General features: G+C 42.2%; 1 protein-coding gene across 1 annotated transcript in view; it reads right to left on the reverse strand.

The window, feature by feature from the left end:
• LOC128652718 (vomeronasal type-2 receptor 26-like) overlaps positions 1-17,013 on the reverse strand; it is a 213,116-nt gene that overhangs the window by 100,579 nt on the left and 95,524 nt on the right. Inside the window, exon 4 of the mRNA XM_053705650.1 lies at positions 2,456-2,649. Coding sequence (XP_053561625.1) covers positions 2,456-2,649 — 194 coding nt within the window. The remainder of the gene's footprint in view (positions 1-2,455; positions 2,650-17,013) is intronic.

The following is a 17,013-nucleotide window of genomic DNA, read 5'->3' on the forward strand; positions in this document are numbered from 1 at the left end:
TCTCACTAAGAATGCAGCTTCCGAATAAATCTAAAATGGCTGCTGTCCAGGAGCTGGGATGGTCTGGGAGGGAGGGTCTGCTGCTGATTGGCTGGAATGTTTCTGCAGACTGTGAGATACAGGGTCAAAGTTTACGCAATGATGATGAATAGGGGGCAGATTGAACATCGCATATGTTCGCCCGCCGTTGCAAACGCGAACAAGCTATATTAGCCGGGAACTATTCGCCGGCGAACAATTTGCGACATCACTAATACACATACATACACAGGATACAGAAATAAGTGTACATACACACAGCATACACATATACATATATACAGATACATACACAGGATACAGAAATAAGTGTACATACACACAGCATACACATATACATATATACACATACATACACAGGATACAGAAATAAGTGAATATACGCACAGCATACACATATACATATATACACATACATACACAGGATACAGAAATATGTGTATATACACACAGCATACACATATACATATATACACATACATACACAGGATACTGAAATAAGTGTATATACACAATGCATACAGATATACATATATACACATACACAGGATACAGAAATAAGTGTACATACACACAGCATACATATATACATATATACACACACATACACAGGATACATAAATTAGTGTATATACACACAGCATACAGATATACATATATACACACACATACACAGGATACATAAATAAGTGTATATACACACAGCATACACATATACATATATACACACACATACACAGGATACATAAATAAGTGTATATACACACAGCATACACATATACATATATAAACATACATACACAGGGTACAGAAATACGTTTACATACACACAGCATACACATATACATATATACACATACATACACAGGATACAGAAATAAGTTTACATACACACAGCATACACATATACATATATTCACATACATACACAGGATACAAAAATAAGTGTACATACACACAGCATACACACATATATATATATATATATATATATATATATATATATATATATATATATATATATATATATATATATATATATATATATATATATATACACCTACATACACAGGATACTGAAATAAGTGTATATACACACAGCATACACATATACATGAAACACACAAACTATACAGCATACAGATATATGCACAAAGGGCTAATTTAAATAGCATCTTACAGATTTATTTTATATTAGTACATGAGACATGGAAAAAGTGCCTAGAATTCTAATACAAAAATAAATAAAAATACAAAGCATGTGAGCAGAATAGTTCTCTGTCACAGACCTGTAATGGAGAAACCTGAGGGATTGCTATGGCCATGTAATAAATCAAAGTTATGAATTTGAATGTAGTCTTTAAGTGTTCATCCACAGATAAAGAGAAGACTTTACTGGGTTAGAGGTCATTCAGGGCAACCAACAGACAGGGGGAGGTAAAGAGTGAGAGGGGCAGCCGTTTAGTTGCAGGAAAACATGTTTTATTTGGCAGACAGAGAAAAACTAGCTGGGCAGCACCTTTGTGACAGCTGAGACAGAGTGACAGACAAATAAAAAAACATCAGCACCTACAGATTATTTACAGCTTTGTACCCCCACACCCTGTATAAATCATGCAGAAATGTCCTCCAGCATTACAGGAAACTTTACCTTAGCATCAGAATTCAGTTTTAGGGAAACCTTACTCAGTGACTGCAATCATGTGATGCACATTACCTTCTCTGATAGGAGGAAGTTCCCACTCGTCCTGCACTTGCTGCTGCTCTTTGGGGGAGGATGTATGTGTGCACACTGCAAATCCCTACCCTTCTTGGTATACTACAAGCATTGGTCCTAAATAACTCTCAATAAAAGGGAAAAAGAAGGACTGTTTGGTCCTCACATTTTTACTGAGGTGAGACCTGACAAGGTGAGAAAGCAGTGAGGGAGAAGTTGGGGGCGGAACCCTTTGGACAGTGTAGTGCAGATGAAGCGGATGTTTCTTCATTCTGTACCACGGCAATATACTGCCGTGGTAGTCCCTCAAAGTGGAAAGCTCTGCCAAATATGCAGTGCTACCATTCCTTTAATAAAAAGTGGCCTGACATGAACTAGCTCAGCTAAGCCCCCATACAGTGCCTCTGCGACTGTCTGCTACTTGAGATCATTACACTGACTGTGGTGGGCGTGGCTAAATTAACCGACTGGCCACCAGGAATTTGCCAGGTGTGCTCCATTGCCAGTCTCGGCCTGTCTACCTGTATAAAAATGTATAAATTCAATTATCTTTCCAATACAAAAGTAACAGATTAATCTTTTTTAGCCATTGCTGTTCTGTATTAGATTCATATCGAATTAAACAACATTAAAGAAAAAAACAATAATAAGAGAGAAAAAAGATGGGTACAATGTCTTTATAAGTGCACAGTAACTTACTGTTTTTAATTTAGGGCTCCAAATGATCGCACTGTCATTGACAATAAACTGCTTTCCCTTAGGAGCTAAGGAGTTAAAGCTTCCAACTTTATTAGGATCTAGTTTTCCTGGGATGTCTGATGGGATCCAGTTTATAATATCATAATGTCCTGGTACATCTCCATAATCAGTGAAGGAAATATCCTCATGTGATGCTGTCGTAAATTGTGCCTTTCTCAGGTATTTGTTAATCTAGCAACAGAGATAATTAGATAAAGATACAGGAAATTGTTATGACAAGAATAATACTTAAAGGAATAGTCTAGTCAAAATGAAACTTTCATGATTGAGATAGAGCAGAAATTTTAAGCAACAATCTAATTGACTCCTATTATCATTTATTATTTGTTCTCTTTTTATCTTTATTTGAAAAAGCAAGAATGTAAACATAGGAGCCAGCCAATTTTTGGTTCAGCAGCTTGGTAGCACTTTCTGACGGGTGTCTAATTGTAGCCACCAATCAGCAAGCACTACCTTGGTGCTGAACCAAAAATTAGTCAGCTCCCAAGTTTACATTCAAATAGAGATACCAAGAAACATGTATAATAGGAGTAAATTAGAAAGTTGTTTAACATTGCTGTTCTATCTGAATCATGAGTTTAATTTTGACTAGGCTAATCCTTTAAAAAATAATAATAATACAAATGGTTGTTTAGGACCAAGTAAAGAAAAGAAAATGTACGGAGGTGGAGCGTAGCCATGCAGGGTAATGGCTGCACTGTAGTGAAGCTCCGTAGCCTTTTTTTGTCTCTATGGCTTCTAACTGCACCCTGAAAAAGTGGACTCACCAGCAAAGCAAACCATCCAGCACCAGAGATAGCTGACAAGAGAACTAGCAGGGCTTACAGCTGCTCCTTTTAATGGATATTGCAAAATAGCTGCTCAACTAAACGAAGTCCGGTTGCCATCTTGAAATCAGGCCTGCAACACCTCACTGCCACGCTACCCGTCAACTTACCCAGACCAGAAGTGAGAATGCTTGCTGAAGGCGTCAATCATCTAAGGTGAGAATCGTCACTGATACCAGTGGGACCCCACGCAGACATAGACCCCATACAAAGGAACAAAAGCACAGATGTTTGCCATCACGTTGCATCAGAACTAACCCAGACAGGGAGTGGGACCAGCACACAGGGCATAACAAATGCCCAGGGTGAGAACCGCAATGCACATCATCAAGGCCCCATATGTACACAAGCCATGTATTGATTAACAGATTGCGCAGCTGCATGTTAGCACTCCATATTCCCATACCAATGCTAAAGGAAGGGCTAAAATATGAGCGCACTATAATCAATACTACCTTTAGCCTAGCACACTTGATCATTGTCCCTCAGGAAACTTGATCTCCCCTACTATCTAATCGAAGCACGCTTTAACTCCTATGGGGACAGTGAGCCACTCTAGAATTGTAGTGTTTTTAACACTGAATGAAAATAGCTCATGAGGATGGCTACCCTAGTGATTGTGACAGCCCTGTAGACAAACTCCTCTCCCAGAGAGATACCACCTTTCAGGGTTCCCAGATGGCTACCATTGAGCAGGTTACATACAGCTTTCAGGAGCATCAAATAGGGACATTAAAACAGACATATTAGAGCTATAGCAAGTACCATACACTTGCCCCTCTCTTGCATATGGCAGCAAGAAAATCAAACAGAACGTGTAAAAACAGGACAGCACTAAACACACCCTCAGTAAGCTCTTTTTTACTCACAAGAGCTGGAATCACAACCATTATGAGAAGGCACCAAATCATCAGCCATAATGGCAGCAGTTATACATCAAGCCCTCAATCTTCCCTTGACCAGCTGTCCCAAATACAAAACACAATCTCTGCTCTCTCATCCAAGTCAGATATCGCTGTTTTAAAAATCTTCATAAAATCTGAAATATCCTCTGTTAGGAGGGACATCAACGAACTAGGCTCCAGAATTGAATGTTTGGAGGAGGGCCAGGAACATCTGGAAACAGAAGTTAGCAACAATATTCAACACTCACCACTTCCACTTCAAATCTCGCCATTCAAGAACTACAGCTGAAAGCCGAAGATCTTAATAACAGAAATAGGCACAGCAACTTGAGAGTCAGAGGAGTTCCCGAGGATATCACACAAGAAAACATGACTTCATACCTCCTCCAACTGTTTAAACACTTGGATCCAACACTGGACTTGTCAGACTCTTCAATTGAAAGGGCTCACAGAGCCTTATGTCTGAGGCCAAATCCAGCAAGCCCTCCACGGAACATAATTATGAAATTTGCCTTTTTAGAGCACAAAGAGGCAATTTGGAACCAAGCAAGAACACAAGGATTCATGTCCTTCCAAGGACACAATCTCCAGATTTTTCAGGACCTCTGCCCAACCACGATTGTAAAGAGAAGCTCTTTTAAACACATTACTTCAGTTCTACAAGAGAATAAATTGAAGTACCGATGGGGATTTCCATTCACCCTGTTGATTCAAAAGATGGGAGAACTCTCGTATATAAAGACGTTGAGGACCTTGAACCTCTTTCTAAAAGTCTCAATCTGACTTTCCCACAACTGCAATCCCAAATGCAGGGCAACCGTACCAAGAATCCAGGAACCATGACAAAACCACTAAGATCACAATGGAGCACAGTTTCCAGAAGAAGAACCAAAAAACCCCAGATTAAATGAAGACACCCATCGCCCACATTGAGATGTAAACTTCCTTGGGATGACAGACGCCTCAACCTGAGAAGGTCGTATTACCCTAATAACTACAGTGAACTGTACAAATTTAGATTAAGTTATATCTCAAATTAAAAGTTTCTACGCTCAACATAGTTGTTTGCTTAGGACATTGCTAAGGTCTTGAACAATTGAGCGAAGTTATAGTTTTTTCATAATTTTGTAATGATTTATAGTTATTTGTTTGCAGCTCATGGTTTAGGCTGTTCATCAAACTAACCGCTTCTGTGGAAATTTGACACAGGGGTCTGGTTTGGCTGCCAGCGTGTGGATTAGACTACACCATACACCTTTCTTTTTTTTAAAATACTATTTTTATTGAGAACAAGAAAAAGGATACAAGTACATGTAAACTTATACAATGCAGACTCGCAGGTCTGGAGTTGACAAAAGGAATATTCATCTGATGCATGTATGCCTTCAATAAACAGCAAAACAACAGTTTGAATTATATCATAATCCAACTTTTACTTGTCCTCTTTTCATCCTCCCCTATTTGGGGAACATTATTAATATAACTGAACTTCTAAACATCCATTAATTAACTGTGACACCTTCGTGTGGTAAGTTATCTGTTGGGTTCTTGGCAAGACTTGTAATAGTCATAGTACCTGCTCTATGGAATGAAAAAAAAAAAAAAAAAAAAAAAAAAAAAAGGAAGAGAAAAGGGGAAGAGGGTGAGGGCTGTAGTGGATAGGGTCCTAGAGTCACCTATGAGCGTTTATATGGTCATGTTTTCCCTCTCTCCCACCCCGTTATCGCGTGGTTGGTACAAGAATCGCCTCTTAGGGATGCTGTCAGCATGTATTCAGTATGTGCAAAGGGGTTTAAAATTAGTCTCTGGGAGTCCAAGCTCAATGATTCGATGTATCGTCGCCATTTAAGTATAAACTGTTTAAGTCTCCTAGTAGTATCTAGTTTGGTGTCTAGCTGTTCAATGAGCAATTGTTTGTGCAATCGGTGTTTGAATGCATTGAAGGTGGGGCTAGTACTCTCTGCCCAGACACTCAAGATGGTCTTCCTAGCAATTAAAATAATGGTAGTCAATAAGAGAGTATCTCTGAAACAGAGATCGCGCCATTCCAAGAAGCAAATTTGTTCTATTTCTAGTTGAACTCCAAGCTTAATGGCGCTCGTAATCCAAAAGGCAACCTTGCCCCAGAACTGTCTGATCTTTGGGCATGTGTAAAAGAAGTGAAGAAAGTCTGGGTTAGCCAATTTGCACTTGTTACATTCATTCACTACCCCGGGTCTCCACTTGGTCAATCTTTGAGGGATAATATAATCCCTATGTAGTAGTCTAAACTGAGATTCCCTCAGGGACATGGATAAAGTCGCTCTCCGAGCGCACATCACACTCTGCTGGATTAATTCCGTGAGGTCTTCCCTTTCCACACTCCCACTCCATTTATCAGCCAACAAAGTTATGTTTTTAGAGTCAATGGAGCTTAAGAGCGTTCTGTACATTTCCGAAATGGAAAAGTTGCCTAATTTAAATGAGGACACAGTTCTGACAAATGCATGAGGCTCCTAGAATTGTGGGTCCCCTCTTATCAGATGGTCTATAAAGTGTCTCATTTGTAGGTATGCATAAAAGTGGGCTCGTGGTAGCCCAAATTGAGTTTGAAGATCGGTGAAAGCTTTAATGCATTTCCTAGACAGGTCTACAGCATCTCCAACAGAGCTCAGTCCTCTGGAGGCCCACATGGTAAAGGGAGAGGAGTCTGTTCCTGGGGGAAAGTTAGTGTTGTTTCACAATGGAATCATTCTAGACGCCACACAGCAGCGGCCGACCTGTTTGAGGGCTAGTTGCTAGGCCCTCATTGTGTCCCCATAGAGGAAGCTGTCCGTAAACTGTGCGAGTGGGGCGCTGGGGGGGGTGAAGGGTAGGACCGATAAATCAAGACCACCCAGGGCCTGTCTCTCTAGTTCTGGGGAGTAGAAGTGGGTTGTTTGCAGCTGCCAGTCGATCATAAGGCGGCCAAGTGTTGCCCAGTTATACAACCTCAGGTTGGGAAGGCCTAGCCCCCCTTCCGAAGGATGTGAATATAACTTCACAAGAGCTATTCTCGGTCTACCTCCCCTCCATAAGAATTTCGAGAGGGCCCGGTTATACTCCGCCATGTCTTTCCTACTAATAAGAAAAGGTAACATCAGCAATGGGTATAGCAGCCATGGCAGAATCACCATCTTAACAAGACTTATGCGCCCCGAGAGGGAGACTGGTAGATTTCTCCATCCGTCCATCGTGACCGCGGCATCATGACATGCGCGGCTGATATTGTCGCAATACAGAGCTTGACCACTGGGGGATAACTGAATACCCAAGTAGGTCAAGGTAGGTTTGGCCTCTTGGAATGGGTAGGGGAACAGTTGAACCTTGTCCTTTTGTAACCACAAAATTTCCGATTTGGTGTTGTTCACTTTGTAGCCTGAAAAAGATCCAAAGGCTTCAATTATCGCCAGGATGTTCGGGATATGTTTGGCGGGATGCTCTACGAATAGAAGCATATCGTCCGCATATAGTGCGAGGTGTAGTCTCTCCTGGCCTATTAGGATGCCCGGATATCTCGAGCGTAACTTGATGGCTAATGGCTCTAAGGCCATGTTAAAGAGGAGGGGGGATAATGGGCATCCTTGGCGTGTACCCCTTTGCAGTGAGATGCGTGGGGAGAACAAGCCGTTAGCCATATTGTGGACCCAAGGGGATGTATAGATATTTCTGACATAAGTAAGAAATGAGCCCGCAAAGCCAAAGCGCCGCAGGGTATCTATGAGATGACTCCACTCTACTCTATCGAAGGCCTTCTCTGCATCCAAGGATAGCAGGAAGGCCTCCGAGTTCCCTCTCACCTCAGTGGTTTCTGGGGTCGATGCGAAATGCGCGATAGTGTGTAGCACTCTCCGCACGTTCGTCACTGAGGTTCTATGATACATAAATCCGGTTTGGTCCGGATGAATAATGTCTGTCAGGATTACTTTTAATCTATCAGCCAAGATCTTCATAAGTATCTTGTAATCCGAATTGAGGAGGGAGATGGGGCGGTATGATTCAGGGAGACCGGGGTCTTTTCCTGGTTTCAAGATCAGCGATACATGTGCCATCGTAAATGTCTGGGAGGGAGCAATCATTTCCTTATAGTACTGGTTATAGAGTTTAGTTAAAGTAGGGGTAATTTGGGGCCTCAACATTTTAAAGAATTCAATGGGTAGGCCATCGGGACCCGCTGCTTTCCCATTGGACATGGAGGAGATTGTTTTTTGAATCTCTTCAGGGGATATCGGGGAGTTTAGAGCCTCAAGTTGCTCATCTCTGAGTTGAGGAAGCTCCAGGTCTTTCCAAAAGTCTGACACCCTTTCCGGAGTAGTGTCTTGTTGGCTAGTATATAGGTTAGAGTAGTATAGTGCCAAAGCCTTCACAATGGACTCCGGAGTCTTGTGGGTTTTGTTACAGTATTTAATGGCCGATATGGGCTTGCGAGCCGTCTGTTTATTTATCAGTAAGGCCAGCAACCTGCCCGACCTGTCCCCCTCTCTATACTATCTAGCGCTGGTTTGAAGAAGTTGACCAACTCCTTGGTGGTTAAGGAACACATCCAGTTCGCTCTTACTGGCCAGGTATCTGTCCTTAGAAGTCTGGCACGGTTTGCCACAATAGGCCTGATAGGCTTCCGTGAGAGCTAATTGTAGCGTCTGTAATTTGGCCTGGGCCTTTTTCCGTAGAGCGGCCACATAGGAGATGATATCCCCAGTCAGGACTGCTTTCGCAGTATTCCAGAACAATTCTGGGTTGTCCCGGTGGGCTTGATTATCTGTGTAAAAATCATTCCAGGCATGTGTTAAGTGCTTCAGGAAAGCATCCGAGGTGTACAAGAAGCCTGGGAATCGCAAAGTTTGCTTGTTGGCAATCATTGCTCCCATAGAGATCACAAGTTCTACTGGTGCGTGGTCAGAGACCACTACCGGGTGTATCTTGGCCTTGCTAACCCTTGGAACGATATTGGAAGAAATCATGAACAGGTCTATCCGCGACACCGTGGGCGATGCTCTAGAGATACAAGTAAAGTCCTTGCTTTCTGCATTCCGCAATCTCCATACATCTACTAACTGCAAGGAGTTCGACAATCTAGAGAAGGTCCTCTTTTCAAAGGCACCAGAATCCAGAGGCTGTCCGCCTCCCGATACTCGCTCTGGGTCTCTCCACCTGTCACACACAGGGTTTGGTGCTAGGTTGAAATCTCCCCCGAGTATGATATCCTGACCAAGATAAGGGGACAGTGTCTGGATGAGTCTGGTCCAAAAAGCTGTGGATTTGCAGTTCGGGGCATAAATGTTGCAGATTACCAGTATCTTTTGATTTGTTCTAATTTTGACTATTAAAAAGCGTCCCTCACTGTCTTTGTGAGTGTTTAAAATCTCAGTGTTCCCCCTTTTCCCAAATAGAATGGCTATACCTCTGCTCGAGTTGGTGTATGAGACATGTTCCACCATTCCCACCCAGTCCCGTCTGAGTTTGTCGTGTTCCACCTCTGAGAGGTGAGTCTCCTGCAGTAGGGCAATGTCAGTCCCCAATCGTCGCAAGTGCGCCAATATGGTGCTTCTCTTAGCAGGGGAGTTAATTCCCCCCACGTTCCATGTCACTAATCTTACAGCCATTTAAGTAATGCTATAAGGTGGCCATTCAAGTCATTCCCCCATTGGGGGGAGTCGGGGAGGGGTAAGACAAGCGGCAAGCCGAAAGCAGCGAGAAAAGGCGTAGAGAGGGCAGGGGAAGCAGGAAGGAGAAGAAGAGAGGGAGGGGGGAGAGAAGGAGAGAGAGGAGAGAAGAAAAAAAAAAAAAAAAAAAGAGGGGAACCATCAATTTGATATTATCCTGATAGGTTAAGTACTCTAGAATGGGGAGGTCCTTTATTTCATCAAAGTTGTCATGAGTATTTAAACTAACGGGGTCCGGGGACGCCACTCCCAGGAGCATAACTTGTGTCCCATTCTTTAGAGAGATCGTTAAGTATGTAATATCAGAGAATTGGCAAAATAAACAGATCCAAGATAGCGTATAAACCCAACTAAACAATCTTAGTACTATAATAGAGAGGTTGAGTCGGTACCTGCAAACCCTCCAATCTGTTGACATGATCTGTCTGACATATTGTAACATTATTACCATAGAAATAAAAAGAAGATACCTTATAATATGGGGTGTCTTATCCAACTTAACATTGCTTTGAGTGTTGGAGCAGTAGCAGTCCCTCTGCTCCGGCCCTGTTGTCCGGATTACTGTCACATACCTCATGGCAGTAAACTTCAAGAGTAAGAACATTATCAACATATACAATGAGCTAGGTTCACAGATAAACATAATAAGAAAACATTTTGTGCAAAAAACAAACATCATAACCAGTCATTAGGCCTATATGGCAACTATCCTGTAAATGAAAAACCTAGACCTAATCAAGGCCATTGATCTAAACCCTCTCAACCCGGGTCTGAGCGAGATGGGCCAGTGGGGCTATTCCCTCTTTTATTTTGTTCTCTTCCCAGGTATTCTGTAACCTCCCGCGGAGAGTCAAAGAATCTAGGGCCCGAGGGGGTTAGCAGTTTAAGTCTGGCTGGGTATAAAAGGTAAACCTGCCTACCCTCTGCGTTAAGTCGTGAGCATAGCGGGGAAAATTCTTTACGCTTCCTCATTAATTCTGAGGAATAATCCTGAAAAATGAGCAATTTAGAGCCTTCAAAAATTACGGGTGACATTTTTCTATAAGCACGCAGTAGTTCTACCTTCAGTTGGAAATGTAGTAACTTGACCATCACTTGTCTAGGCTGCGCATTATCCCTCTCCTGCTGTCTATCAGGTCCCACCCGATGTGCCCTTTCCACACTACCTTTAAAAATGTTGGGGATGAGTTTAAGCACTAGGGGCAGGGTATTTTCTATAAAGTGAATAAGGTCTCTGGGCTTGACGCTCTCAGGAATCCCCAATATGCGCAAGTTGTTGCGGCGGGACCTATTTTCTAAATCCTCCAGCCTCTGGTGTAAAACAATGTTTTCCTTAACTAGCACATCAATTTGGGTACCATGAGTAACTGCAGTGTCCTCAAGCCCTGACACTCTGTTCTCTATCTCAGTAAAGCGAACCGAAAACTGTTTCATCTCCCCTGTTAAGTGATCTAGGCCCTTCTGCAAGCTATCAATCCTGGGGAGAAAGATGGAGGAAAGCTGCTGCACCACAACATGCGTATCGAGAGGTAGCCCATTAAAGTCCTGCACAGCAGAGGGCATATCTTGTGTGTGGTCAGCAGCCCCCCTGTTCTTTCCTGAGGACTTATTTTTCCCTGACATTTTGCCCCCAGTCAAAAATCTATCCATGCAAGGGTACAATCTCTATCAGAGGTAGTGTCCCACCACCCCACTCCCCTTCAGAGGTATAATCAATACAATAGGAAAAGCCTGTAAAATACAACACTACCCTAGTTATTTTGAAACACTTGGCACAGTAGATTAGCACAGTCTATACAGAGTCTTAGTTGTATGGACCTCTTTGCATGTAATCACCAAAAGTCCAGGCAAGAAACAAACATGTATAAGAGAGTCTGTTTTCTTTTCTTCTGTCTCCCCTTCCCCTAACTTTTGGGTGGATCAGCCAAGGGGGATCCCTGTTGATTGTAGAGAGTTTTAACTGGCTCGTAGCAAGGGGGTTAGTAGTGATGAGAGAGGGCTATAAAGTGATTAGAGCCACTGATGTTGTAAAAAGTTCTCTGCAAACTGAGCCGTTTGTGGCTTAAGCTGTGCTTCCCCCAATGTTCTTGCAGCTACTGAGTGTTATTATAGCATCGTCCAGGCCCCATGTTTAGCTACCAGGGATAGTGCCAGGGCATTCTGTAAGAAGTACGTTCCCTTGTCTAGTGTAATACCAGAGTCTGTCCCACACCAAGTGTAAATGTGCAGGGTGATAAAGTTACCTTTTCAGCCGGTCACAGGTTATGTGTTGTGGGTACTTTGGCACACAGGTGATCTTTTCTTTTAGCGAGCCGATGCAAGGTATGAAGCGGCAGTGCTTTGTGGAGTTGGGCAGCGCTTTTTCCAACAGCCACGTGGGTCCGGTCTTTCTCAGCGGCTTGCAGTGATCAAGATGGCGGCTTTTCGCGCCGTATGCTGGTGGCCCTGTGGAGTCAGTGGTCTCTGCTCCTAGACAGCCCCGCTTACCTCAGCTGTCACCTCGGCTATTAAAGGTAAGTACACCTTAGATCGGTCCTCTTTGCTTGCTGTTTCCCAGTACCGGCACAGGAGGGAAGTTTTTCCGGTCTCGGTGGTGTGGCTTAGCCCTCTTCAGGCAGCGATCTCACCCTTGTGGTCTCCCCAGCCAGGTGGGGATATCTGTCGAGCCCTTTACAACTGCAGCCGGGTTGTCAGACGTGGTCCGGAACTTTGCGGTAACCCTCTCACACTCAGAATGGCGCACGTACATGTGCTATCTTTCAACGGTGGGGGCGAGATGACTGTCGCCAGTGCTTGGAGTGCCGAACACCAAACGTGTTAAGGCTATAATGCACTTGTGGGTAGCCAGTAGTAGAAACCAGCAATCCAAAAGGGGTTAAATAGCAGCTTAATAGCTTTTGAATTTGTAGTAGCTCCGGAGCTCTTCACTACAGCTGCCTATCCCTTGGCCCGCCCACCGGAAGTCACCATACACCTTTCTTAATGGTAACACCCTCACTCAGGATCTCCTGGGGGGCTTCCACATGGTGGCAGCTACACAGAACTGGGGTTGAATCCCTGGAGGGGCCTGTGCCGGCCCGGAGACAATATCCTGGCTTCTTCCACACATATTGTCATACTGGTTTAAGTAATGTTATGCTATCCTTAAAAAAGTGATCAATGTAGCCCCTCCCTATGAGCGGAGGTATAATTCCATGGACTGCAATATGGATCACAAATATTGACCCCTTAGAATTTAGAGACTATTTGTGCTTCGTGTTAGGAGAACAACCCTCTCATCCTGCACATTTTAAACTATAATAAATGATGTTCCAGAAAACACCTGTTTATCACAATGTTAGAAATCACCATACCTTAATATCCCTGTTTCCCCTTTCCTTGCTATGTTCCAAATTATGACTTCAGCTGTTATTGACAATATAAAGGGCGTATTTAGTCATAATATGTATATTAAACTGTTTACTTTAGAATACTATGATAAAGGCCAAAGAGCAAAAAAAGCTTCCTCATTCTTGTCACTAATGACAATCTCATTGGTATTATTTCATGTAATATATTACAACTTTCTATTTCCTCTCTTGCTGCTACTAGTGCTCGAAAAACACTGTTACCCAAACGAACATTTTGTATTATGCATTTGACACCAACTGTGTGTATTTACTAATACTGTTATCTTGTAAACCGCCTAATTATGGCTAACCTTCAACTTAAAAAACAAAAACAAAACCCTGACTCCAGAAGGATACAAACAATAAATGCCAAAAGCCTCAATATGCCGTCTAAGAGAATGCAAGCCATTAGGGAATTTGATAGACACAAAACAGACTTAGGCCTAGATTTAGAGTTCGGCGGTAGCCGTGAAAACCAGCGTTAGAGGCTCCTAATGCTGGTTTTGGCCGCCCGCTGGTATTTGGAGTCAGTGATTAAAGGGTCTAACGCTCACTTTTCAGCCGCGACTTTTCCATACCGCAGATCCCCTTACGTCAATTGCGTATCCTATCTTTTCAATGGGATCTTTCTAACGCCGGTATTTAGAGTCGTTTCTGAAGTGAGCGTTAGACATCTAACGACAAAACTCCAGCCGCCGGAAAATAGCAGGAGTTAAGAGCTTTCTGGGCTAACGCCGGTTTATAAAGCTCTTAACTACTGTGCTCTAAAGTACACTAACACCCATAAACTACCTATGTACCCCTAAACCGAGCTCCCCCCACATCGCCGCCACTCGATTAAAATTTTTTAACCCCTAATCTGCCGACCGCCACCTACGTTATACTTATGTACCCCTAATCTGCTGCCCCTAACCCCGCCGACCCCTGTATTACATTTATTAACCCCTAACCTGCCCCCCACAACGTCGCCGCCAGCTACTTACAATAATTAACCCCTAATCTTCCGACCGCAAAGCGCCGCCACCTACGTTATCCTTATGTACCCCTAATCTGCTGCCCCTAACACCGCCGACCCCTATATTATATTTATTAACCCCTAATCTGCCCCCCTCAACGTCGCCGACACCTGCCTACACTTATTAACCCCTAATCTGCCGAGCGGACCTGAGCGCTACTATAATAAATGTATTAACCCCTAATCCGCCTCACTAACCCTATAATAAATAGTATTAACCCCTAATCTGCCCTCCCTAACATTGCCGACACCTAACTTCAATTATTAACCCCTAATCTGACGACCGGAGCTCACCGCTACTATAATAAATGGATTAACCCCTAAAGCTAAGTCTAACCCTAACTCTAACACCCCCCTAAGTTAAATATAATTTAAATCTAACGAAATAAATTAACTCTTATTAAATAAATTATTCCTATTTAAAGCTAAATACTTACCTGTAAAATACATCCTAATATAGCTACAATATAAATTATAATTATATTATAGCTATTTTAGGATTTATATTTATTTTACAGGCAACTTGGTAATTATTTTAACCAGGTACAATAGCTATTTAATAGTTACCTAGTTAAAATAATAACAAATTTACCTGTAAAATAAATCCTAACCTAAGATATAATTAAACCTAACACTACCCTATCAATAAATTAATTAAATAAACTACCTACAATTACCTACAATTAACCTAACACTACACTATCAATAAATTAATTAAACACAATTCCTACAAATAAATACAATTAAATAAACTAGCTAAAGTACAACAAATAAAAAAGAACTAAGTTACAAAAAATAAAAAAAATATTTACAAACATAAGAAAAATATTACAACAATTTTAAACTAATTACACCTACTCTAAGCCCCCTAATAAAATAACAAAGCCCCCCAAAATAAAAAATTCCCTACCCTATTCTAAATTAAAAAAGGTAAAAGCTCTTTTACCTTACCAGCCCTGAACAGGGCCCTTTGCGGGGCATGCCCCAAGAATTTCATCTCTTTTGCCTGTAAAAAAAAACATACAATACCCCCCCCCAACATTACAACCCACCACCCACATACCCCTAATCTAACCCAAACCCCCCTTAAATAAACCTAACACTAAGCCCCTGAAGATCTTCCTACCTTGTCTTCACCATCCAGGTTCACCGATCCGTCCTGAAGAGCTCCTCCGATGTCCTGATCCAAGCCCAAGCGGGGGGCTGAATAGGTCCATGATCCGGTCAAAGTCTTCATCCAAGCGGGGCAGAAGAGGATCTTCCATCCGATTGAAGTCTTCATCCAGGCGGCATCTTCTATGGTCTTCCATCCGGAGCGAAGCGGCAGGATCCTGAAGACCTCCAGCGCGGAACATCCATCCGGCCCGACGACTGAACGACGAATGACTGTTCCTTTAAGGGACGTCATCCAAGATGGCGTCCCTCGAATTCCGATTGGCTGATAGGATTCTATCAGCCAATCGGAATTAAGGTAGGAATTTTCTGATTGGCTGATGGAATCAGCCAATCAGAATCAAGTTCAATCCGATTGGCTGATCCAATCAGCCTATCAGATTGAGCTCGCATTCTATTGGCTGATCTAATTCTAATCGGATTGAACTTGATTCTGATTGGCTGATTCCATCAGCCAATCAGAAAATTCCTACCTTAATGTCCCAAATTCTAACCAGCCTTTATCAAATTGATAACCAACCTTATACTAGAGCACCAAAAGGGAACATTAATAATGTGTGGGGATCTGAACTTGCCCCTAGACCCATCATTAGACTGTTCATCCACAAATTCCTCAACCCCATCCTTACATATAACCCGTACCAATGCTTATATTAAAAAGTTAGCTGTTCACAACCTCTGGAGGGTTTCTAACCCAGACACCAGAGACTACACATTCTATTCCCAACCACATAAACTGTACACCAGAATTGATTATATTTTTACAGACATAACAGGTCTATCACTTTTTAATTCTTCACAAATATCTTCCATAACTTGGTCTGACCACGCGTCAGTTATCGGCACCCTAACATGGCCATCTAAGCCAATCCAAGATTTTATTTGGAGATTGGATGACCATCTTTTATCAGACCCATTGGTGAGCCAACATATTTTACAATCTATTTTAGAATACTTCACTCATAACACCACGCTAGACATTTCCTTCAGTGATATATGAGAAGCTGACAAATGTGTGATAAGGGGTGAACTGATGAGTATAAGGGCCTCTATAATGAAACAAAAGCATTTATTTTTATCCTCCATTCTAGTGAATATAGAAGCACTAGAGCAACAGCATAAATGTCCCCCCTCTAACCATACTTTGCTGATTGAACTACAACTAGAAAGGGGGAAATTAGCATCCTACTATAACAAAGAACATAAAGCTGAAATTACAACAAAAACATTATGAAGGGCACAATAAATCAGGTAGATCTCTGGCTTGATACCTTAAACAAAAAATGCGGAAATCATACATACTACACATCAAAGATGACCAAAACAGAACCCATTATTCTGCCGTAGCTATATCAAATACCTTTAGAGATTACTATCAAAAGCTTTATAACTTAAATGACCAAACTAACATGACTTCCCTAGAAAGAGAGCAGAGAGCGAATGCAATCAACACATATTTATCCTCCTTACACCTACCTCAAATTTCCAGCCCCCAGAAAAAACAATTA

The sequence above is a fragment of the Bombina bombina genome, chromosome 3, assembly GCF_027579735.1.
Source record: "Bombina bombina isolate aBomBom1 chromosome 3, aBomBom1.pri, whole genome shotgun sequence".
NCBI classification, from domain to species: Eukaryota; Metazoa; Chordata; class Amphibia; order Anura; family Bombinatoridae; genus Bombina; species Bombina bombina.